Source organism: Bos taurus, chromosome 22 (genome assembly GCF_002263795.3).
Source record: "Bos taurus isolate L1 Dominette 01449 registration number 42190680 breed Hereford chromosome 22, ARS-UCD2.0, whole genome shotgun sequence".
Lineage (NCBI taxonomy): Eukaryota > Metazoa > Chordata > Mammalia > Artiodactyla > Bovidae > Bos > Bos taurus.
The window spans coordinates 50,619,196-50,645,000 of record NC_037349.1 but is presented as its reverse complement, the minus strand read 5'-3'; the positions used below and the strand labels follow the sequence as shown (position 1 = coordinate 50,645,000).

The 25,805-nt window shown below is 46.9% G+C and overlaps 1 protein-coding gene across 4 annotated transcripts in view; it reads left to right on the top strand.

Annotated features, from left to right (window-relative positions):
- The window catches only part of DAG1 (dystroglycan 1), a 48,667-nt gene that overhangs the window by 17,793 nt on the left and 5,069 nt on the right, over positions 1-25,805 (top strand). For 2 of the 4 annotated variants that reach the window (XM_005222705.5, XM_005222706.5), the window contains exon 2: positions 15,123-15,524. In XM_005222705.5, the coding sequence (XP_005222762.2) occupies positions 15,240-15,524 (285 nt within the window). In that variant the 5' untranslated portion in view covers positions 15,123-15,239. 4 annotated transcript variants of the gene reach the window in all.

Here is a 25,805-nt window from a genome sequence, read left to right as displayed (position 1 = left end):
GGACACTCACACTCCCCTGTTTTCACACTGGCTAACTATGAAGCACCATTACTCCCAGCTTGAATTTATGACACCTGCTGCCCACTCTGCCCATTAATCCAACAGCATGAGGGGGGCAGGCCGTCTCATGCTCTTTCAACCAGTCTCTCCCTCCTTCCTCTTCCATCTCATGTTATTAATAAAGGAGTTTAACGGTAACTCAGTTTTAGTGAAAGTAAGGGGAAAGTTACTCATCTCTTTCCGTTGGAATGTACATAGAAGGGTATTTTGCCAGTCTCTAGCAGTTCTAAGGTACATAACCTTTGACCCAGCAATTCTACATCTAGGATTTTATCCACCAGTTTCTTGCCAGAAGCATGCATGTCTGAGAGGGAGAGAGCACCCTTCAGACCAGAACACGCAGGATACTTGGACAGGTCTGTGCCACAAGCAGCAGTAGAGGGTGAGGAGGTGGATCTACTCGGGCTGAGGTCTTCCAGTTCTAGTAAAGTGTAAAAAGTATTAGTTAGGAGCTATGTGATTCCATTTGAACTTTGTAAGAATGAAATAAAAAGAGATGTCCTAGTTTAAGTGTTTAGAGATACTTTAAATGTGTCATTTGTGGAAAGCTACTGAAGAAACCCAGCCTCTCACGTACGTACGTCGTAGGATATTGGTGAAATCTGTTTAACCTCCATGTGAATTACTTTTATTGCAGTAAGTCCAAAGGACCTGACGGCTGATGGCGTCATTGCGAGGCTTACTGTGTGTCTTCTCTATCATGCCCGGGGATTGTTAGTGGGAAATCTGATACTGGGACACTCTGGTTTCAGCCTGCCCAGAGCTTGTGTTTAGCTCTGGGGCCTCTGAACTTGGTGAAGGTCTGGTCAGGGGTTTTTTCCCTCCAGGAGGGAAGGCTCCTGGGAAGGAAGGATGAAACTATTTTTAATCTTGAGCAAACATAGCCCAGTGTAGTAATTTCAGGCCCCAGTGTGACATTTTCTTCCATTATCATCCGAGTCACTTTTAAAACAAATAAACAAAGTCCTTTTTTGGTATACTTTGTATTTGTGGTGTTTCTAGAGGGAAATGGTTTTAAGATACTCCCATTTCGCCTCACAGAGGAGGACATAGGGGCCTGGTGGGCTGTGTTCTGAATCACGTAGTCACGGAGCTTGGGGCCTGGGGCGCTGGTTGACAGAGTGCAAGGGTGTGAGGTGAGTGGTCGGATGGGGGTTGCTTAGGCCCTCAGTGCTCACAGAACCCATCTGCTGCTGACTTTGCCTCACGACTGCTGATGAACATTGCTGCTTTGTCGGGGAAGAACTGAGGTCGTGAGATGAGAGGCAGACCATGCCCCACCTTCCTTTCTCTTAGCACTTATGTTCATGTCACATAGCTTATATTTTTGTAACTCAAAATTTGGATACAACTTCAGACTGGCAGAAAAATTGCTAGAGTGGTACGGGAAACTCCTAAATATGCTACCTTGAGTCGCTATTTGTTTCTATTTTGCCTTCTTTTTGCTTTGTCATTCTCTTTCTTTTCCCTCTCTATACATTTTTTCCCCCTGAACCATCTATGAGTGATTGGCAAACACCATGCCCCTTCACTCCTAAATACCTAATCATGTATTTCCTAAGAATAAGGATCTTCTCTTATATGACCACAATATGTCTGTCAGTATGAGGAAATATCATATTGGTACAGTGTCTAATCTGTTAATACATTCCATGTTTAGATTCCTCAGTTGTCCAACAGTGTCTTTGATAACCAGCCCCATGTGAGTAGGTACACAATGCTGGTTTGTCCTGATGATCAGCCCTGGCTGGGAAGGTACCTAACAGTTTTTTCCTCTGTAAAGTTGCCATTTTTTCCTTTGCAATTAATAAGTAATTCATGGGAGGACATTATGTAAATATCCTGTTCCTTATCAGACTTGGACCCTCTGCTTTCAGCATGCAGTGATGCTTCTAAGACCATCATTCCTTCTGTATTGTCATCTCACTCGAAGAGCCTTCTCGCCTCCATTCATTGCTTTGTGTATGTGATTTCACATTGATAACTTAGTGTGATATCACCCATTCTTGTCATTATTCATTTTGAGGCCCAGATTGTCCCAGGTTTGGCTAGCAGGAACACAGAGGCTGGCTCCTGTGTTCTTTTGACATGTCTTCTTCATCATGGTTTGAGCACTTCCTGATTTTCCAGTGCAGCAAGATGTTTCAGGTTTCTTTCCCTGGCCTGTCGTCAACCCTTTCCACAAGGAGCCTTGGTTTCTTTTAGTTAAAGTAGCAGTTAGAAACCAGGATATGGATACATATGGTACATATGTTTATTTACTAAAGTCTTTCAAAATAAATCTAATTTTGTATTCAGTTACTTAATCTTGTTGCAGTTCAATAAAGGCATTTCACAAACTGAATAAAAGAGTTCCAGTTCTTGATTTTTGCTGTAAGTGGAACAAGTAAACACACGACATTAACAGAGTGAGATGGACTTTAGCAACAAAATAAAAGATTTCACCTGCTCAAAAATAATTTATTTCTGCTTAACTGTTAGAGAAATTAGCAGAACCACTGAGCTAATTTCTGAAGAGGAAGGATATACCTGAACATCGATGCTAGGGAGCCTTGTTCCGGGCTGTGGGCTGCCTGAAGCCCAGCCCCACGAGGCTGTGCCCTTCCCTGTTGTCAGAGCTTTGGAGTAACGGCGGTGTCCATCGAGGCAGTGAAGCCCGTGTGTCCTAGAGTGTCAGGTGGCCTATGACAGAGTCCCCCAAGTGGGTTCTGCTGTCGTGGGAGGACCTGGATCTGGCCTGTGTTCCTCCTGTGCCATCGTTAGGACAATGTGGACAAATCACATACGGCCCCTGGGCTGTCTCTATTCTGAGGATTTAATAAAGAAGGGAAACCATAGTGGAGGGTTAATTTGTTAAGGGAGGACTGAGATGGGTGGGTTTCTCGAGGAAGCAGCATTTAGGAGGCTGGCAGCTCTCCACTCTGGACCGCTACGACCTTTGGTAACCACTGACCTCTTTCCTGTCCCATCCCCAGTGTTGAGGTGTAGATGAAGTTAGAACATGTTCATTCTCCTTGAGAATGTTTCAGGTGTGATTCCTTTAAAGCCTGTTGTGCCCCTTCCCACACCCCACTACAGTACTCTTGGCTGGAAAATCCCATGGATGGAGGAGCCTGGTAGGCTGCAGTCCATGGGGTAGCTACACGACTGAGCAACTTCACTTTCACTTTTCACTTTCATGCATTGGAGAAGGAAATGGCAACCCACTCCAGTGTTCTTGCCTGGAGAATCCCAGGGACGGGGGAGCCTGGTGGGCTGCCGTCTATGGTGTTGCACAGAGTCGGACACAACTGAAGCGACTTAGCAAGCAAACAACCCCTTACAGGCTTCAGTGCCCAGGCCCTCTACTCGTTGCTGTGGGTCATCCCGCAGGATGTGAGCTGCAGCGGAGTAACCAGTACCAGGCAGGTGCACCTCAGTCCTGTGTGAGGTGCTCACTGAGTCTCAGGTGCCTGTTGAGGTTCAGGCCTTGTTGATTTCCTGGCTCCACGGTCAGTGTCAAAATCAAACACTTAATCGTCTGTAAAAGCAAGAGATAGCTGACGTCCCTGGTTGCATTGCAGGTAAACCAAAAACATATGCATGCTTTAAATTGCTCTTCTTTGAACTAGCTGCGGTCTTTTACAGGGTGGACCTTCTCAGAGACCGCTGCTCAAGTTTGCAGCTGCACTAATCTTTGGGGTATGAGAGGTGGCAACTCTGGTGTCAAGAGCGTGCTGGGTGACTTCCTGCTTCTTAGCTTTAGAGAGCTTGAGTGACTTGAGGTGTCTGAGGAGCATGAGTTTATAAAGAGAGCTTGACTTGAAAACAAAAAAGCTACGCTGTAGATAAATGCTCTTGATAACTGGTGAATTTACTCTCGGTTGTTCTTTGTCACAAAGAAGTCAGGATTTTCCTCTACTCATTTGCTGAATACAGCAGGCAGTGATCCAGGCAGTGATTGTGGCACAGGACTGGAGGGCTGCTCTCTCCCTTCAGATGAGAAGCATCTCCAAGGAGCTCGAGGCTCCGTTTGCTCCATGTCCAGTTCTGGGTCACGTTGATGGTGAGACATCTACTTGGGTTGTAACAGTCAGTGAAATCCCAGAAAGGCCCCTACAAGAGTCATCTAGAGAGTGAGGACTGCGGTCTTTGTGGCCATTTTCTCATCTCACTAAAGTGTCTCCAGCCTAGCTTGCTGCCTTAGGATAAACAGCTTGAACAGGGTGTGGAGGGCACTCTTTCCGCTTCCTGTCGGTTGTTGTCCTGACTGTCTCTGCTTCACCCACTCCCCCGTACAGAAATCTTACCAAGGGATAACTAGGTGACGGGACACATGGAGAGGCAGAGACCAAGTCCTCACTTATCAGTCAGGCTCTATGGGGGGCAGCTTGGGTCTGAGAAGATAGAAACAGAGCTCCATCTAGTTTACTCACACTTTCTCTTTTGCCTGTGACCTTTCTGCCTTCCTGTCTCCTTTCCTGACCAAGGACGTTCTGATGGGTGGGCAGCAGCTATCCCTGTGGTTCTTTGAGGGGCCAGCCTGTTAGAAGGACTGTGTTGCCATGAATCCCTCACAATGTCCGCTTTATCCCTGTGTAAGATAAATGCAGAGGTTCCTGACTCTTGATTGGCTCTGTTCTTAAGGCCGGCAGAACTTTTAAGGTTCACTGGATTTGGTATACAATGAGAAGACATGAAATAAACGTCATTTATAAAAGGGGCAGTTAGCTCCCAGCACAAATGATTTACCTAGAGCCTGGGAAGGGTGCAGGGTGCCTTGGTGCTTGCATCAGAATCCAGTTGAAGATCCTTGGGAAAAGAATATGTGAAGAGTATCTGAAGAATGAAGCTATGGGCTGGTGGGAATCTCTGTTCATTCATGCTGTGGGAGTCCACTCTTGCTTGATGGTGGCCCAGCTTGGAAATTTAGAGGATCTCGGCTCTGGAAGAAGAAAACAACACCTTTGTACATTAGGAAAGGCTGGCCACTGCTGAAAAGTACGATACGGGGTAGCCTCTACTGTCCCCCCAGTACTTGGGAAGAGGTAAATTGTGTCTGCACCCTTTTGATAAGACAGACGGTCCTCTGCATTTTTCCTCTCCTTGTCTGTTTTTGCTTTTAACTTTGAATCCTTGAGTTCTAAAAGTCAGGAAGGAATTTCCAAATAATTAGTACTGAGTGGACACCCACTTCTTCCTTGGTGCTCAGGGAGGGATCAAAGCCTGCAGAACAAGGAGGTAGAAGCAGTGGGAGGTGAGGACAAGCGCGTCCTCAAGGGTTTCTTCAGCTGTGTTCAACCCGGATGTAAGTCCGTTCCACTCCAGGCCTGAATCTGAGGTCACGCATGGCATAACCTTCTCGGCATTGGTCTTCTTCATTGCTTGACTGCCTGGTCACACAGTCACTGTGGCTTTCCAGTGCAGGGGTTCCCAGAGTCTGCAAGGCCATCTTCTGGCTTTTTTGCTCCAGCCTTTGGAAGCATACCCCTAAAACCAACCAGAGAAGTTTGTGATGATTTAGATTTTGTAGCTGTGGCAAGGCTGAGGTAGGTAGAAAGCCCAGTTGGACAGAGCCATATGTGGGAGGGAAGGAATTCTGCTAGCAAGAAAGTCGGAGCGAACGGAGTGGGTGCTACTTGTATCTTGTCCTTTTGTAAACAAGGTTTGTTGATCTGGCCATTTCTGGCGTGATTCAAATGTTCTTGATGGTTGGGACTTAAGAATGTGGCCCCCCAAAAGATTATGGTCTAAAGCAAGTCATAGCTTTATTTTTTTATAATTATGTCTTTATAATTGGACGAGAATTGATTTACAATATTGTATTGGTTTCTGCCGTGCGTCGACATGAATCAGTCATTGGTATACATATGTTCTCCCTCTTGAACCTCTCTCCTACCTCCCACCCAGGTCATAGCTTTAATGCTGAAGGTTGCGTATTTGCCCAGATAAACACCCAGAACAATGGCATCTTCCTGTGAAGGTGCAAGAGCTCCCAGTCCCAGGGGCTGGGCCGGGATTCCCCTGTCTGGCTCCTGACGCCTGTATTGAGAGGTTGCTGGCGGGGTCAAGGGGGCTGTGGGAATGGGGGACCTGAGGGGGGAGCTGGTAGTGGCTGGGGTCTCCCGAATATTTCATCTCACTCCTCTGTTCTGAAATCTGATTAGCCAGTTAGGTCAGGAAGGCCAGCAGTCAACTATCTTTTTCTAACCTTAATTCACTGAAGCCTAATTAGCATGTTAGTTTTGAGCCAGGGTACTTATTTTTAGTCTTTTGTAGAACAATGGAAACAAATATCAGAAAGCTCAGCTTTTAACGTCAAAGTGAAGTGAAGTGAAAGTCACTCAGTCATGTCTAACTCACTCTTTGGGACCCCATGGACTATACAGTCCGTGGAATTCTCCAGGCCAGAATACTGGAGTGAGTAGCCATTCCCTTCTCCAGGGGATCTTTCCAGCCCAGGGATCGAACCCAGGTCTCCTGCATTGCAGGTGGATTCTTTACCAGCTGAGCCACAAGGGAAGCCCTCAAAGTGTGAAGTCAGAAGATTATTTGCTTTGTGCTTGGTGGATCATTTTGGGGATTCAGTGGAAACCTTGTCACTATACCCTGGTATCCGCTGAGGGCCTGCTAGGCGCCAGTGGGGGAGAGGGCGGCAGAGCCTACGTGGCCCCAGACCCCTCCAGGAGGGGGACCTCTGCTCCTGCCTTTCCTCTCTGGGCAACTCTTGGCGTCCAGCCTTGACCTGACAGGTCCCAGCCATCCTGCCCTTACGATGTTATCCCAGCCCTACCTTTGTCCTGAGATGGGTTGGATAGCCAGAGGAAGTTTGGGGTATCATTGCAACTTGTATTTTCTAGTAAGCACCTACTTGAAAAACACTTGTGCTTAGTTTATTGCCTCTTGTGTATAACATAGAAGTATTTCATTTATTACCTCTTACTAGTAATGTATGTAAATCTTAATTGACTATTTTTGTATGCAACTTGGAAAGACTACGTGCGTAGCAAATGAAGCCTCACACATAGTACAGGGTAGGTAGTCGGTAAACATGCGCTGACGTGTTAATTATTGTTGGGCTGTTTTGGGATGATTGTAATTTAATTGGGTTCTTGGATGCCACAAGGGTACGTGAATGGAGTAATTCACTCCTGCTTGTTTCTGCTGGGTCTGGCCCCCACCTCTCTCACTTCCTCCACTACTTCTGCCCACCTGCAAAGTCCAGCTGCTGCGGCCACACGGACACGTAGGCCTGGTCCTTGTGTTTGGGCGCTCGGTCTACCCTTTTCCAGCCTCGGAGCCTTACCCGAGGCACTTGTATTGATTTCTGGCTGTACCACACAGCTTATGGGATCTTAGTCCCCCAGCTAGAGATCGGACCCAGGCTTTCGACAGTGAGAGCGCAGAGCCCAGACCACTGGACCTCCAGGGAGTTTGCCTGAGGCGCTTTTAAGCAATAATTAAAAGTTGATCTAAGGCTCATATAAGTGTTTTTCCTAAAGTCTAATTGGTGTAACTCTTGAGTGATGTGGAGTTTCAAAAAATATTTATAATTGTAGTAAAATATATATAACAAAGTTTGCCACGCTAACCATTAACTTTTTTTAAATTGTGATAAACAGCATAAAACTTAACCATCCTAATTGTTTTCGGTGTGCACTTGAGTACTGAGTAATGTTTAACTGCAGCATATGGAGTTCAGTGGAGTATAGCAGGAGCTGGTTTTTCCGTGAGCTGTATCACATAGGATGTTAAAAATCTACCCAGGTTTGAAATCACAGTCTAGTGGAGAAATGGCCATTTGGCCCTGGCTTCTGAACCTTGTCTTTCTCCCCTTCCTCTGGGATGTGTTTGCACCTGAATGGGTTTGTGCCCAGGTAGAAGACTTGTACTTCCTTCCTGCCTTTGTTGAGAAAACCACACCACCGTCAGCAGAAACCACTGCCCTTCCTGGACCTCCGCTTTTGGTATCTGTGATCACTGAACGTCTGCAAGAGTTCTCTGGGTGAGAAAGGCCTTCACGTAGTGTGTGTTTGATAGACTGTTGAGTAATGCTTGCTTCTCACAGGTGGTCATTTTTTCCTCCCACATTTTCTTTACTTTTACTCTTGCTGTGTATGTGGCCCCGGATGCTTGGTGCATTCCTGAGCTCCCTGCTGGTGTCTTTGCCAGGCTGCCCCCACACCTCCGGTGATGCTCCCATGGCACAGGCCAGACAGGAACCTTCCTCGGGTCAGGGGAACCTCTCCTGCCTCCTGCGCGCTGTGAACAATTTGAAGGTGACACCTTGCGTCTTCACCACTGACGTGGCTCAGCGCCTTCCTTATCTGACCAAGGTGTGAAAAAGGCCTGTCTTAAACTCAGAGCAGAGGAATCTGCCCATCTTTTTGGTATTTAAAACCCAAATAAACAGTGACTTCACACTGTTGTTTTACATTGTGTTAAGTACATCTTGCTGGCAGTCAGATTGAGCGGTTTTAGACTGGTTAACTTTCCCGGATTTTTAGATTAATAATAGACATGTAACGTTTACTTTTAACTTCAGAGTGTCTGGGCAAAAGCCTTCTTGCTGGATGGAACCTAAAGTGGTGGTTTCAGTTAAGATGATTCCTTTTCACCATTTAAAATAAAGTCATGGGATGTTATTACTTTCATTCGGTTTTAAAAAGACAAATCCCATTTTCCTTACATGTCTTTTTTTTTTTCCTTACATGTCTTAATTACCGTGGTGAATGGAGGCAACTGGGTGGTGGAGCCAGTATTTTTAGGTAACTAACTAGCTGTGGGAGATGTGGGGGTTCCTGCCAGCGGTGGGGTAGGCTGCCTCTGCCTCATTTTGTGTGCTTAATAATGGGTTGAATCCCGCAACTTTTCCTTCATTCCTAGAAAGTAAAAACTAGTAGGGAGCCATTCTCTCAGAGACGTTAGTTAAGATATTTTAAAGTTTCATTCTTTGTGGGTTTTTCCTGCATGTGAGGAAACATTGAGTTCACTATGAACTGTGTTAGTGCCAGGTATGCATTTGTTCCTCGAGTTTTTTGAGTGGAAAGTTTCTATTGCCTGAGCCTCCTCTGTGTTGGCGGTATTTGGAGGTCTGGGAGATAATCTTAGTGGAACAGAACTGCTTCCTTGCTGGGGCTGGAATTCCAGAGGAGGTCCTCTAGTTCCCAGGGATCCAGGTGTGTCTGGACAGGGTCACAGGATGCTCTGCCTGCCCCCTCCACGTGCTTCATTTGCCTAGAGATAGAGATTAGTGACAAGAGGGAGGCCAGAAGTATTCATTCCTGGTGAACTCTGCCTCCGGTGTCTGGGGCCCTCGTCTGTCATCGAGTAATTGCTGTTGATTCTCTAGTTGTGTCCCTGCTGCCTGATGTGGTCAACTTGAAATGCACCTGCCTCCAAGGCAGGTTGGACGCATTTTGGTTCACAAAGGACACCACTTTGTAGACAGCTGCTGAAAACTTGGCTTTCTGTTTCTGCCCATCACTGCAGAGTCCCCAGCGTCACAGCTGGAGAAAGGAAGTGTGCCCCTTTCCCACACTGTATGCCGTGGCTGGCCGAGCGGGTGTTCAGAGTGCCAGGGGCTTCCCCCGGGCTCTGGGAAGGCCCTCTTCACAGAGGGGCTTTGCTGGGGTCTGGAGCAGTGCTCAGCTCAGACTCGATGGTGGACATTGCACTAGGGGCTGGCACAGAGGAGGACGTTACCCAGAGCCACTACCCACGTCTCAGCAGGAGAGCTTCGGCAGCCTCCATCAGCCACACGGTGGTGAGTTGAGCTAAGACGTATTCTTGGGCTACTGTTAGCATTTCCTGGTCCGGAGGGTATCCTGGGAGTGTGCATGTGCAGTGTTGAAATGAGCAGCTGTGTCAGGGAGGCTGGATGACTCTGACCACAGTCTTTCTCTGGCTCCTGGGCACCTTCTCCTCCCACCATGTTCTGACCTTAGGCTGTATGTGACCATGGTTGAGTGTTTACCTCTCTTTAGGCTTTGCTTCCGAAGAATGGGGAGGAGGATCTCTGTAGTGCCTCCACCTCTGGATGACCTACTATATGACTCTGTCTCAAAACCTCCGGGAGTTGGTGATGGACAGGGTGGCCTGGCGTGCTGCGATTCATGGGGTCGCAAAGAGTCGGACACGACTGAGCCACTGAACTGACTGAAAAACCTCCCAGAGGGATGTCCTAATCCTGGTGTTTGGATCCAGCCTGACAAGTTCCGAGCACAGGGAGACTGACCCTTGTTTATAGGAAGCCAGTATCAGAACGATGCAAGGCCAACTTTCAAGAAGACCTTTTCTCCCCAGAACATGGAAAATCAGCACATAGCAGCAGCTGGAGCTGTGCCCTGGTCATTGCCCACTTGCTAAATGCAGAGCACTTAGTCACGCTCATGAACCAGATACCCCATGTCGTCATATGTCCGCAGATAGCAGACTGAGCCTGTGTTCCTGCTAGGAAAGGGTGTGTCTCATACTGTTGGCTTGTTTTCACATAAGCTGAGAATGTTTAAATGGAGAATTGGATCGGAAAAGTAAAAGATCATCTGGATCTAATAAATAGAAAAGTAAGTGCACAGAAGAGTGAAGACATGGGAACAAGATTTAAACAAACAAACAAAAAAACACCTCTTGTATCCTCTCCATTCGTGTATTAGGTGTGAGCTTGGCACACATCAGTGATTGCATCCCCGCCCTTGCCTTCCACAGCGTACAGTCTTGTGGGGTGTTGATGAAGCTGCACCATTTACTAAATAATAATTACTATGTATAAGAAAGGAAAAGGCCATTGGAGAAAGCACTATGGGACAGTAAAAGAAACTCTAATGTTACAGTTTAAGATAGTATAAAACAGAAGACCCAGAAAATTTTAAAAATTAAGTGATAAACTGTAAAAGGGGTACAGAAGCACAGACAGTTAAGAAACTGGGAGATAGTTAAAAACAAACTAGCAAACAAAAACTCAGAAAAGAGCTTCAAGAAAAGCTTTTAATTTGGGGCAGTTTATAAGGGTCTCAGGAGAAGACCTCCACCCAGGGTGCAGTGAACACCAGCTGTTGGAGAGTTTGGGTGTTCCTACTTTGCCTTTCCTGGTAGAGAACCTCACTGGGAGTTAAGTTGTTCTTGGCACCAGTGCCTGCAGGATCCCAGCTTCTAAGTCCATGGTTATTTGGTATCCCCCTCAAGAAGTATGGCATTTAATACTGCTGGCAAGTCTGGTGGGCAGACGTGTTTTTCACGTTGCTTTAATTTCCTTTTCCTTGATGACTAGGGAGGTTGAGCATCTTTTTGTATGTTTGTTGCTGTTCAGATTTTCTGTAAAGTACTTGTTATCTCCTCAACCCATTTTTATTGTTTTAGGGTACCTGATACATTTCGATAGGAACGCTTCAGCTACTGTATGCCCTGAAAAAGCTCTCTCCCAGGCTGTGGTTGGTCGTTTTTACAGTCTTTATGGTATCCTTTTATTGTACAGAAATTTAAAATTCTAATTCCGATTTCTTTTTTTCGGGGGCAGGTTAAAACATTAAAAAAAAAATTGTAAATTCATATGCAGTTGTTAAAAATAATACTGAGAGATCCTCTATGCCCTTTACCCATACATGTTTCCCCCCATGATAACATCTTAAATAATATTACAATCTTACAAGCAGGATATTGATGTTTATATAGTCAAATACAGAATCTTTTTGTCACCAGAAGGATCCATCACGCTACCCTTTCAGAGCCACATCTGCTTTCTTTATGTCCTAACTCCCTCTTTAACTCCTGGCAACCACTAATCTGCTCTCTAAAAAATTTTGTCACTTCAAGAACATTACATAAATGGGGACTTCCCTGGTGATCCAGTGGTTAAGAATCCACCTTCCGATGCAGGGAACTTGGGTTTGACCCCTGGTCTGGGAAATAAGATCCCTCGTGCCATGGGGCACCTAAGCCCCTGAAATGCAATTGCTAAGCCCATGCACTCTGGAGCCCGCTTGCTACAACTAGAGAAAACCCTGCACACTGCAGCAAAGATCTGAAGTTCTAGTTCTGTGGGCCTCGCCACTGCTGAGCAGTGATTATAAAGTTCTGACTTTGACCAGTCCTCCTCTGACACCATCCAGCAGGGAAGGGGGAGGCTGCTGCTGCTTACTTGGGTGGGAATTTATAGAAGTCTAGGTTCCCAAGTAGTTTCCACTGATACCGTGAGGCTGGAGGAAGAGGGTGGTGCATTGTTACTGGCCAGTGGGGATGAAAGTCCCAGCGCCCTCCCCAGTGGAGATATTGGGGGGTCTTATTACAGCCTCCTGAGGGTGGAAGTCTAGGCCCCCCACTTGGCCTTCGCCAGCATGGGTAGGAGTAGGGCCACGGTTTTTTTCTGTGGTGTTTGGCTCGAATAGAGCTTTTATTGTCTAAATGTTTTCTGTCTTGCTAGCCTACCCCTTTCCTGCTCCTTTGGCTAAAGAGAACAGACTTTTGTTAGAATGTTTTTTGCCTCCTCTGTTGGCATTTCTGGGTTGCCAGCTTCTTCAGCTCCCAATTCTGGGATATATGAGTCAAAAAGAAGACCCAGGGAGCCCACTACTTTTATCATTCCTTGAATCCTGGGGTCCCTAGCTGCTCTGCCTTCTTCTCTTGACTTTTTTTAAGAGTCTCATGTTAAAAAAGAGTCTCATGTTTATTTTTTCTATATAGTGTCTAGAATTTTCCCTTGTATTTAGTGGGAAACTAAGGAGAAATACACCTCCTTCATCTTCTTGGAAGTGAAAGTCCATTTTGTCTTTTCAAAGTTTTGTGTTTTTGGATATCTTTTAAAAATGAAATCTTTCCTTATGCTGATATTCTACTATATTCTAAAAATTTCAGAGTTCTTTTTACATCTGTGTATCTAATCCACCTGGGATTTGTTTCATTTTCGATGGAGAAATGACAGAAGAACCTAACTTTTTTTCTATATAGACGGACACCTGTCCTGGCGCCTTTGAACATCTCCTTTGCGAGCTGGTTTTGGCTGTCCCTCTGCTTCCCTGGTGGCTCAGCTGGTAAAGAATCCGCCTGCAATGCAAGAGACCTGGGTTCGATCCCTGAGTTGGGAAGATCCCCTGAAGAAGGGAAAGGCTACCCACTCCAGTATTCTGGCTTGGAGAATTCCTATACATGGACTATACAGTCCATGAGTTTGCAAAGAGTCGGACATGACTGAGCAACTTCCACTTTGACTGGTTCCACAGTCTGCTGTCTGCTCTGCCCCACCTGATACAGTAGCTTTGTGATAAGTCTTGGTTTGGTAGGATAGGACTTCCAACCCTCAGGATTGTTACACTCTTTTGGCTTTTGTCTCATGAATTTTAGTTCAACAAATAAGAACAAGAATAGCAAAATCAACATTGAAAAAATCCTTTTGGCTTTGGCTTGGACTTACACTGACTTTAGAGTATGCTGGCTGTTTCAGTGACCTTGTTTTCTTCAGCGTTTTTATTTACTTTTCATTATCCACGTCAGAAAGTATCACGTGGCCCCGAGACAGCTTGGCTCGGGGCAGGGCTTCTTCCTTTTTCAGAATGGGAAATTGCTTGTGATGGTTGTGGCCATCTGTGGGCACCCAGAAAGCCCCACAGTGCAGGTCATGAGCTGCTTGAAGCTGGTGTGGCGGACAGGGGACATGTGCAGGGTTTTAGGCACTGTTGGGGGTGGGGGGTAAGAGAGTTCAAGTAAATTTTGTTCACTAGCACTGAGTGCAAATATAGGCAGTATTGGGGGTGTAAGAAGTGGGCAGTTGGCCACACTCCTCTGTGCAAATGCTTGGTATTTCAGCTTTTCCAAAAGTATTTGTGGTGTTTGCCACATTGTCTTACCTCGTTGTATACGTGCACACGCTTTCCCCCCGTGGGCCATTTCAAAATGAGTTGCAGAGATTTGTGACACTTCATCTCTGAATACGTCAGAATTGAGGATGGTATTATCAAGCCACACTGCCATATTTCGCCTAAGAAAATTAACAATAAATTTAATCTCCAGCCCACATACAGAATTTGTCAGTTATCCCTTTGGGAGCTGGTCTTGTGTGTGTTTTTTGTTTTTTGTTTTAAAAGTAACTCCAACACAAATGAACCTATCTTTGAACCAGAAATATAATCAGGGACATAGAAGGTTGACTGGTGGTTACCAAGCTGGCGGGAGGTGGCAGAGGGTTGGATTGGGAGTTTGGAATTAGCGGATGCAAACTGGTATGTATAGAATGAAACAAGAACAAGGCCCTGCTGTATAACACAGGGAATGGTGTTCAGTATCGTGGTAAACCATAATGGAAAAGAATATGAAAAAGAATGCACATTTACGTAAAAGTATATGAGTCACTTTGCTGTGCAACAGTAATTAACACTGTAATTTAACTGTACTTCTATAAAAAATTAATTAAAAACAAAAGTAAGTCCAGGGTCCAGTCAGGATGTACACACTGCATCTGGTTGCAGTCTTCAAGTCTAGAATAGTCCCCTTATATTTAGAGGTGTCAGCATTTGGAAAGACCAGATCAGTTATCTTGTAGAAGGTCCTGTCATACATTCCAGATTTGTCTGTGTCTTCATGGCCCTGTGTTTCCTATAAATTGGAAGTTAGGTATAGAGCAGCACTACCCAACAAAAATATGATGTGATCCACTATGTCATTTAATATTTTCTGGCGGCCATATGGAAAAAAATAAAAATAAGCAGGTGGAGTTAATTTTAGTCATGTATTTAATATTTTTATTATATACTATTTATTAATAGTTACTTAACTATATTAGATATTTTTATATCCAAAATATTATTTTAATATGTAATCAATATTTTTAAGGTATTAATGAGATATTGTACATTCCTTTTTTATACTTAGTTTTCAGAATCTGCTGTGTGTTTTATACGTAATGGACCAGCCACGTTTCCAGTGTTCAGGAGCCACGTGTAGCTGGTGGCTCTCACCCTGGGCTGTGCGGGGGGAGACTTAATCCAACTCAGGGTAGATATTTTGGGCAGGAACACTTAGAGGGTATTAACTGCCTGTGCTCAACTTGGAAACCGTGGAAGTTGCTGAAGTCTAAGTCTTCTCTTCTTTTTCAGGCTCTGGGTGCTCTGGGATGGAGCAGGTGTGCAGAGGGTGAGGACCCAGTCCTGGGACCACGTTGCTTGCTTCTTTTCTTGGAGAGACTTATCTGCCTGAACAGACTTGAACCGGGGATGAGGATGTCTGTGGGCTCGTCGCTGCCGCTTCCCCTCTGGGGGAGGACCTTTCTCCTTCTGTTGTCTGTGGCCGTGACTCAGTCCCACTGGCCCAGTGAACCTTCGGAGGCCGTCAGGGACTGGGAGAACCAGCTCGAGGCGTCCATGCACTCAGCACTCTCAGACCTCCACGAGACTGTTCCCACCGTGGTTGGCATTCCTGATGGCACGGCTGTCGTCGGACGCTCATTTCGAGTGACCATTCCAACAGATTTAATTGCTTCCAATGGAGAAGTCATCAAGGTGAGACTGGATAGAAGCTGTAACTGAGGACGAATTCTCATCTTGCAGTTTAGTTTTGATTTTAGTGTTAGTTTTAGGTTATTTTAGTTAAAGTTTAGTTTTTCAATTTTCCGGCAATTCTGAGCTAAGTTCTTTCAGGACCTATTAAGTGTTCCTTCCTTAAGAGAGGGACAGCTGCTGACATTCACTAGAGGGTCCCCATGTTCCTCAGAGTAGCATCCGAAACCTTTATTCTTACTCCCATTTTGAGAGTGTCACTATTAAAAAGCTTTTACATCTGTTCTCTGGAAGATTTTTTTGGTCATCAATTAGGGATTTGATGGAAGGGCTTATGTATAAGGAAGCAGTCTCCTTTCATTAACCTAAGAAATATGGAACTTTTAAATGCTTTGAAAATATTTTAAAAATATAAGGTATAAGTAAATATCGAGAGTTTTGCTGTGCTTGGGTGTTCTATGTTTACTAATATATTCAGTCCCTTAAGACCCAAAATTAGTACATACGTTTTAGCCTCGCCTCATCTCCTTTGTTCTCAAGCAACCCAGAGAACAAAGGAGCCTGAGATCTCGGTAACAGAAGAGATGGCCAATGAAGGATGGGAACTTGGTGCAACCGGAAGCTTCTGTTGAAGAAGGACCATCCCTTTAGGGTTATGGAATTTCCCCTAACTCCTGAGTGAGTTTGCAAGGTGGCAGTGTGGGTGGGTGGGGTATACCCCTCAGGCTATGAGCATCTCCTAGAGCAGAGGTTGGCACACTAACTTTTTAAAAAGTCAGAGAGTAAGTATTTTTTTGGCTTGGCTGGCTGGCCGGTTTCTGTTGCAGTTCTCCATCTTGGCCAGTGCAGTATGAAAGCGGTTGCCGACCCTGTGCACACGAATGCGTGTAGCTCTGTTCCAGTAAAACTGTACTTTTAAAAACTTGACTGAAACTGAAATTTTGCTTTCATATAATTTTCACATGTCAAGTAATGCTGTATCTTTTTTTGATTTTTTTCCCCCCTCAGTCATTTAAAAATGGCAAAAAATATATCTAGCTCATGGGCTGTACAGAAATGGATGGCAGCCCAGATTTGACTCATGGCCATAGTTTTCTGACCCTTACGCTATAGCATACTTTCCTCAGGGACGTAACTTGAATATGAATTAAAAATATCCCAAGATCTATACTTTGTTATGGTAGTTTTTATATAGGTTTTGTATTTAGACTTCTGCGTACATATAGTGTCCTGGAGATTTATTGGTATATTCAAAGGATCAAAAATAGTGGTTTGAAACGGCCAGTTTGTTTTGTACACAATTTCGTGGCCAAGAATTCAGGGCTTTAGAGCTCATCTGGGGATCTCATCTCTGCTGCACTAGTTAGAGTGGCTCACCTGGGCCTGGAGGATCCGTTTCAAACATGAGGTTCACTCATGGCTGGCAAGGTGGTGCTGCCTGTTGACAAGGAGCTTAGCTGGGGCTGCCCATCAGAGTCTTTGGTTTCTCCCCATGTAGACCTTTCCACGGTGCTTGGATTTCCTCACAGGTACAATAGCTGGGTTGTACCTGTGTACAGGTATTCCTTGGAAGACTGAGTATTCCAAGATACAGGAAATGAAAGCTGCCCATCTTTTAAGGCCTGGGCTTGGAACTTCCTTTGTACTCTGTTGGTCAAAGCAGAGTGAGGCTCTAATGAGTCTTCACTAGCTTGCCTCTCTCTGACCCACAAACCCAGGGCCTCTAGATTAGAAATGGTCACAAATTCCATACCACTCTTTGCATTGAGAGGTGTGTCTCTGCACCTTTGAATCTGGGCAGACTCACTCCTCCCCTGACCCTCCTTGTGTTCTCTTCCTTTTTGGTCCCCTCTCTTTATGTCACAGCTTGCTCTTAGGGTGGCCTCGTGTCCTCAGAGGTCATCATACTTCTGAAGATCCTAGCTCACTTCCGTGGAGCTCCTCCTGGCTTTTAGAGTCTTTGCAAAAGGTTTCTATGTTATCTTCATAATAGCCCAGTAAGCCAGATTCTAGTCTCACTATTAGATGAAGAATGGCAATTTTGGTAGTACATTTCTTACCCAGCATCACATTTCATCTTCGGAGTATCCAAACCCTGTAGTGATTGATTACCTTTGTTCTGTTGACCACTGGAATGTTGTACATGGATTAGTCTGGACCAGAGTTGCCTTGAGTTGATACAGCAAGCTGGCTATTTGCTATAGCTGGCAGAGAGATGTTTAACAGGCTTACTCACCAGGGGAGCAGAGATTTTATTAGGAAAACAGGATTTTATCTGAGCGTATTTATCTGTGGAAGCAGACCATTTAGTAGCTGATTAACCTGTAGAAAAACAGATGAAAGTGTGTGACTCTTTGTCCCAAACAGTCTTAACATCAGGGTTGTGTGGGGTGGGAATCAGATCAGAAGGCCTGACTTCAGGGACTTCCTTGGTGGTCCAGTGGTTAAGACTTCCTTCACCTTCCAATGCAGGGGGTGTGGATTGGATCCCTGGTTGGGGAGCTAAGTTCCCACATGCCTTGCGGCCAGAAAACCAAAACAGAAAACAGAAGCAATATTGTAACAAATTCAATGAAGACTTTAAAAGTGGTCTACATGAAAAAAAAAAAATCTTAAAGCTTGACTTCATTCCTGGAGCTTTGGTTTCCCTATGTGTAAAACAGGATTGAAAAGCCTTTACAGTAAAGGAGTTTTTTTCACACCGTTAAAATAACAATGTATAAATGTATAGGAAAGGGAGGAAAAAAAAAAACTCTGGTGGTTCCTACCACCAGTGTACTTGTACATCATTTTCTGCATTCGTCAACAAGTATCCATGTCACATAGGCACACAGACATTTTAGACAGACCTGAAATCATATTTTTTAACCTTTTTTCATTCACTGTACTTTTGAGTTTTTCTCCTTTGTTATTTAAGTATTCTTTGGGAGTGTAACCTTTAATGGCTGCCCAGTATTCTTGGGTATGTGAGGAACATTTCAGATCTTGGTCCCAAGGAGCCTTGTTGGGGTGACCTCCAAGTCATATCCATCAACATTGCTATCAGCCACAGTAGCACTCGCTCACCTCTTCCCAGGTGCCCTGCCTCTGTTCTTAACCCCTCAGTCTGTTCTCCATACCAAGGCAAGAGACATCTTTGTAAAGTTCGAGTCTGCTCAGAACAGACCTCCCAAGCCCCCTGCACTTAGGATTAAGCCCTGTTTGATCTGGCTTCTGGCTCCTCTCTCCCCTTGCCCTTTGCATGCCATGTCTCAGCAGAGCAGCCCCTTTCTGCCCCACAGATACGCCAAGCTCAGGACCCACCCCAGGCCTCTGGCTCATTTTCTCTTCTGTCAGCATGGGTACAGCCGCCTCTTTCAGGCTCAGTTTTAGCATTGGAGCCCTTTTCCTCCACCCTGACGCAGGCAGATTTCTCAGGTCCTGTGGGGAGAGGTCCCACAGAAGCCAGCTTTGCCTTCGCTGGGCAGATCTGAAGCTGTTCCAAGTAGGCCATAGTATAAGTGACCTTCCTGACTTCCCGCAGGATTGGCGCCGGCTCCCTAAGGGCACCTGTCCTCTGAGTTGAGTGAGTGTAGGGATGGCTGAGGGCTTTCCAGGTGGCGCTAGTGGTAAAGAACCTGCCTGCCAAATGTAGGAGACGTGAGACGTGGGTTCAGACCCTGGGTCGGGAAGATCTGTTGGAGGAGGGCATGGCAACCCACTCCAGTATTCTGGCCTGGAGAATTCCATGGATAGAGGACCCTGGCAGGCTACAGTCCATGGGGTCGCAAAGAGTCGGACACGACTGAAGTGACTGAGCATGCACACAAGCAGGAACAGCTGAGGAAGGTGATTATATGACAAGACCTTCCAACCTCTCCTCTCTGGAGTGGTCAGAAGTCTTTGCGTCTCACAGAACGATTGGGCTGCCCCTCTGGGGCCCCCCTCGGATGTTTCATTTTGGTAGTGCCCTCGAGGATGGCTTTTCATCCCTGCTTCCCTTCAGTCTCCTTGTCTGGAGACAATGTGGAATTTCTCCCAGCCCAAGATGTCGGCAGACTGGGAGCAGCCCTTCCTGGGACTGTGCTCTCAGCCGTTGGCATCGGCCCCCAATTGTTCCCCGCAGAACAATGGCCACTCTTTTTGGCCAGGAAGGGGAGCTCATGAAAGGAGCATTTCTTTGGATGCTTGAGAGCTTTGCGGCCACCCCGCCTGCGTGAGATGAACTGCAGTTTCTTCCTGCCTCAAGTGGGTGTTCCCTGGCTCTGAATGGCTCCCTTGTGAACAGGGCACACCGGGAAATGCGGGTTGGCGAAGGCAGGCATCCTTGGGGGTGGGTCGTCAGAATGGCATTTGCCCAGACACATCAGCTCAAATACTTACTGGATATATAGGCTTCTATGTTTTAGGGGGAAAAAAAAATTACTGATGATGACTGAAAGAACATGACAGAGTGAAAATGGTTGATCTCAGGGCTTGGGATTGATGGACTGATTCTGAGAATTTACTAGTGGCTATAATTATGCTCAGCTGTCCCTTAGTTTGGGGGGAAAATGATGAATTTTTTTTTTTTTTAGATGAGAACAGTTAACATCAGGTAAAATGCTTCATAATTCAGACCAGAGGGGCACCGATTAGGCTGGACAAGTTGTGTTCAACATACGATCCCGTGGCCTTGGCCTTTGTGGTATTGGACGTGTTCTGGTGTGAGCTTTGAATGTCACGCAGCAGGACCGATGATCGTGTTTCAGCAAAGCAAAGTGTGTCCACCCTGGTTCCTTCCCCTATGTGGGGGCAAAGCCTTGGCCCTTTGACCTCCAGCCAGAGGCTCTTCCTGTTGGCATGTGCCATCTCCCCACAGCCTAGCCATGTGACTGCCCACGTGCATCATTTGCAGAAGTTGAGCTTGGCCGCAGAGCAGATTTGTCTCATTGTCATAGTCCACGGCCAGACACAGGCTCATCCTGAACGTGAGTCAGTGCCATGGGGTGGGGCGGGGGGTGGCTCAGAAACTGGAAGCTGAGTCCATCACCCCAAACAGCACAGGAACCCACCGCACAGTTGCTTCACGTGCCAGGGGTATTGCCTGTGGTTCCCAGCCATAGACAGGTGGTCTGTAGCTTTTCTGAGGGGAGAGGGTCTGCAGGGTCCAGGAGCCAGTGACCAGGTCTGAGGGAAGGCGGGGGCTTAACCAGGGCAGGCTGCTCAGGGGCCCAAGCAGTGTGGTATCACAGGGCAGCAGTTTGTGCCTCTGTGAAATGGGCCTCTGAGAACACCCTCTGCTGGCACATCGGTTAGGTATTCAGGGAAGGGCCCAGGCCGATCCCCTGGGACTGTCCTGGCTCAAGGTGTTGGTTGGAAGGTGCCAGAGGACCCTCCAAAATGTTTGTAGTGTCAGGGACTTCTCACCAAATGAGAAGTTTCTTGATTATACTTAATTCCTAAGATCCCTCTTTGCTGGCTGTCATTAGCCCCTCCAAGTGACATGAATATGAAAGTGCTCATCCATCTTTCTGGAGTCTTTGCTTGCTGTTTATAAGTCTCGTGACACCTGCATGGATAAGATACCACTTGGTGGGTTCTGAATGATAAAACTTAGGTTTTCTCAGTTTAGGAGCCAGTGATCATAAGAGTTAATTAGGCCCTAGTGAGAGTCTAACTCCTCAGTTTTGTCTTTCAGTTCTGCCTAGCTCCACGGCCCAGACTGTGGGCAGATACCTGCTCTTTGATGAAGCGTGAAGTAATAGAAGCTCCTCTGCCCGTTTCTTATTGTTCTAGGTGTGGAAGGATACTGATTTGGGTTGAGAGACTCTACGTATGTTGCATGGTCTTACCTGCAACACAGGTCTTTTTTCATACTGCGTGCTTGACAGGCTACTGTGCAAGAGAAGGTACCAGATAAGCAATTGGAGAGAATGTCTGAGAACTGAACAGGAAGTCAGTTACTAGTCATTTGCTAGTATAGACTGAGGCGTGACCAAAACCTCTCTGTTTGGTAGTTCCCCAGTCCTTGGTTGTGCTGATTAATTGCGGGCATCATAGGGCAGGTAGTCTTTAGAACTCCTTGTGGGTCTGCTCAGGTTTTTTGATTTTGATTCAGTGATTTGATTCCAATGTTTTTGGATGTACTTTATTGGTCAAGACCTCTAAAACTGGGTGTATAGCTGTTCAAGATCTTGTTTTCCTCCGTGCCGGGCTTAACTTCCATCTCAGAAGTGTGGTCTCTCTGAGGGTTGCTGAAACCGACGAGGTTTCTGGCTCTTTCTGGGTGACCTGTGATCTGGAGCCTGTGATGTCAAGTCAGGCTTCCTCCTGCCGTTTCTGCCTCCTGTTCCCATTGCCTGAGGTCTCCTTACTCTCAGGCTGTGCCGGTATTTAATGGGGGGGGGGTGAGTTTCATGTCCAGGACAGCCTGTCACCCTAAATACATGTGCTGCTGCTATGAGCACTTCACACAGAGCTCTGATTCCTGCTTCTTGCCTGCCATTCCTAGCCTAGCAGCTCTTAGGGGTTAGTCATGGCTGGCTACAGTACAGTGACGACAGAAATTTCTGTATGAGTAAACGAAGGTTTCCAAGGATAGTCAGAATCTCAAGTGCAAAAGAGCCAGGATCAGTCGCACCCATTTTAGACTTAGAGGAGGTGAGTGCTGGCTGTGGGCTGTCACTGACAGTGGGTTCTCCCCACCCCCAGGCCCCCTCGATGTTTTCATCCACTCTTAGCAAACAGGTCTTAACAGGTAAGCAAGTCCCTGAGGGTCCCCAGCCTTGGCCTGCTTCCCTTAGAGGGTCCTGGCTTCCTCTTCCTCTGGCCTCTCTGCTCTCCTTTGATGCTTTGAGTTTTTGCTTTGGGCTATGAGCAGGGAGACAAGGCCTCAGTGTCTGCTGGGTCTGAGGCCAGTTGGGCAGGACGATTGGGGAGTGGAGCCTGGACACACCCTGGACCCATTCCTGTGGCTGTGAGCCTCACAATGTGTGCTGTGTCCTCTCTCAGCCCAGAGGGGTGGGCAGGGAACCAGCACTGACAGAGTCCAGCGTGTGCCTGGCCCTGTGATCACACAAGGTTGGCATCTTCCCCCTGTTTTTAGATATGAGAAAACTGAGGCTGGATGAAGCTTTAGACTGCCTGCAGCTGGGAGTCAGCCAAGAGCTCCTGAAGATGGGGCTTCCCCTTGGGTAGGGTGTTATTATAGAGATGAGTCCTGGCTTGTCATAGGCACTGTGTCTCTGAGAAGGAACTTTCACATCCTGCTTCACCCTCAGGCCCTAAGAGGAAAAGTGGTCTGGAACTGGGAAGTTTTGAAAGCTGGGGAGGATGTCCGGAGTTCCTGTGGACTGGGCTGGGGGGTCTCCTGCTTTGTCAAGGTAGAGCAGGTGTTGCATCTCAGAGCGTTTCCTTGACTGAGGGCCCTTGAGGGGAAGGAGCAGCTGGTGGAGTCCTTGGGGACGTGGACACTGCCAGACCTTCAGGCATGTTCAGACTTCCCAGTTCAGGGACTTTCCCTAAAATGGCCTTGAAAATGCAGAGGTGCCAGCTTACCTGTGTCTTGGCTAGGTTTCTTGTGGACCTTGGATTTGTTTTGCTTCCTGTAGCCCCTCTATTAAAATGAATCAGTGCCAGCCAAAGTGCAGCCTGGATCTGATGTTTGCAGCGCCAAGACGCTCAGAGATGCATGGACTTCAGTTTGTGCACGTTAATGCCTCTCCTTCCTGTCTGAGGAGGACCCACGATGCTGGGAACTGTTTGCTTTGGTCTCTAGATCTGGGAGGAACACCTGCCCTGTGGCCAGGGCTCTGGGACTCCGAGGAGCGAGAATTTGCAGATGGGAAGGCAGGTGCAGGTTGGAGTGACTTGGCTCTGTTTTTCTGACTTGGCTTACCCCACATGTCTATAAAGCTGTGGGTAGACCGTAGTGAAAGAATTCATTTCCATAACCAAAATAAAGCTACACAGTCTGCTCGTCCATCGCCCAATTTGAGATTGAGCATTATAACTTGCTTTTTGGTAAAACCTGGGGTTTTCTTTAATGTTTGTTATTTATGTTAACACATTATTAACATGTTAAAATGTTAACTTGGCATAGTTTAAAGAAGACTGGGCGTCTGGAGAATCTTGGCTAACCTGGGTTTATTCCTTGGAAATGTCTGACAGCAGAACTGTGGCTCTTGGGGTCCGCAGAACAAGAAGCGAGCAGGCAGGGCGGCTTGAGGAGGTGGGCACCCTTCTCTGTCATAGGCCGCCCGTACATAACCGAGAAGGGCTTGAAAAAGCACTGGGACTGCTTGCTCGTCTGTACTGCTGGAACGCACAGGGCTGGGCGCAGGCCTAACTGCCCGACCACTGAGGCAGGCCACTTGGCAGCCACCTGGAGCCTCTCCTGGTCTCTTGCCCCTGTTGCATCTTCTCTACAGGCGGCTTCTGCTTGGCTGACCTCACCCAGAGCTCCGTTCTGGCCTCCCTTTCTCCTTTTTCTGTCCTGCAGGTGTGCTCTCATCCAGTGGTGGTCACTGGCATGGAGTGGGCTTAGGAGAAGTGGCCGTGGGTGGCCGGAGAGCTGGCTCTACACCCTGGCCCACCCACTGTCTGCCTCTCAGCACCGCAGTCCCTGCGCCACCCCTGGGAAACATGTCATGGTCCCTTGACTACTCCATTTGGCCTTACACCTTTGCTTCACATTTTTCGCAAATCTGGATGGTTCAGCCTTTGCTTGACATGTTTATATGTGGATGTGGCAGTTTTTGTATTTAGCATACATGAACTGAAAAATTTTAAAGCACAGGTTTTTCAGTGAAAGCAGTTGTAATAAGTATTTTTGTAGTTAAAAAGATTGTAAGGGAAGAATATATTTAGTATTTTCCATGGATTTGAAGACACCCGTGTTTACAGTAAAATAACTATACAGTTATATGGTATATATTTTACTGTATATAACTGTATACAGTAAAATATATTTCCAATATTGGTTGTGTTTGCAGTGCATGGTGAGCAATGAGATGGGTGATTCTCGATGGTACATTAATTAGGTGGAATGTGTTCACAGACCCTCGGTGAACTCAGTGGTTCAGAGAGTAGTCAGTGAAGGACAACTTCTGATAATGTTACATGTCTTCTCATGGCTTATTTGCTGGAGGTGGGAAATCTCTTTAGAAGTGGGGTAAACTTTGGGTCTCTGATAAGGCTGATGGAATGGCGTGCCGCATGAACGTGCACCTAGAGCCCAGCTGGGAAGAGTAGGTACAAGTTCAGGGTCTCCTCCCCAATCATTTAGCCACTTGGCTAATTAGGAGGAGGAAGCCTGAGGAACCAGGGCCCCTGGGGGACCCAGCAGACATAGCTCTGGCCTTCCTGCCACAGGGAGGGAAGCCTGTTAGGGTGTCCCTCTCCTGAGCAGCAGTGACCATGAAGGGCAGTCCCTGGGCTGAGGCTGGCAGTGAGACATTCCGTCTGTTGGCCAGCGTGTCTCTGCACTGGACGGACAGGACAGTGGAGCTGAGTGCCTCGAGGCAGACCAGAGAGTAGGTCCCCCCTTTCTTGCACGGGGGGCAGGAGCGGGTATTTCCCAAAGGTGAGAGGAGTCAGAGGTAGGGCCTGGACAAGAGGTGAGTCTCATTTCCCTCTCGTCAGCTGACAGTGGAAGTTTTTATGGTGGCATTCCCTTGGGGGGCTTTACGTATCACCAGTCACGTCACGGTGGAAGAGGACTTCGGCCCTGAAATAAGTCTGGGAGGTGCTGCTGGGTGGAAAAGGGGATGAGTTCCTGAGGCCTGCTTCTGTGCTCCAGCCTTCCAAGGGCAGAGGTGAGCTCCCTGTATTTCCCAAATGAAGCGGACTACTGAACTCTCTCTCAGAGAGACCAGAGGTCCTTGGGATGCCTTTGGTAAACACTCTTCTTAGAGCCATTGTTTCCATTCCTCCCTCTCTGGGCATTGCAGTTTTGCTTGAGATTCGAAAAGCAGGGTTAATGGGGACATCAGCTACAGCTAACCAGATGTGCCCCACTGCACTGGAATGTAGTGTGGCATTTGTAAAATGAGTCACTTGGGGGCACTGAGCTGTCCGTGCACCCCGCAGTATTTCTGCTTCTGGGCAGGAAAGGCACTCCAGGCCAAGCGTAGGGCGTGCGCAAAGTTGTGGTGTCTGTGGAGGGCCGGGGAGAAGTCTGAGGTGAGGGTGGAAAGGAGTGCTGAGGAGGGAGAGCCTCGGGCTTGGGGCAGGCAGAGTGAGTGAGTAGGTGGCAGGCATGTCACTGCAACATTCTTGAGCTCTGTGGCACCAGTCCTGTGCCAGCACTGCCCCACTGTGTGA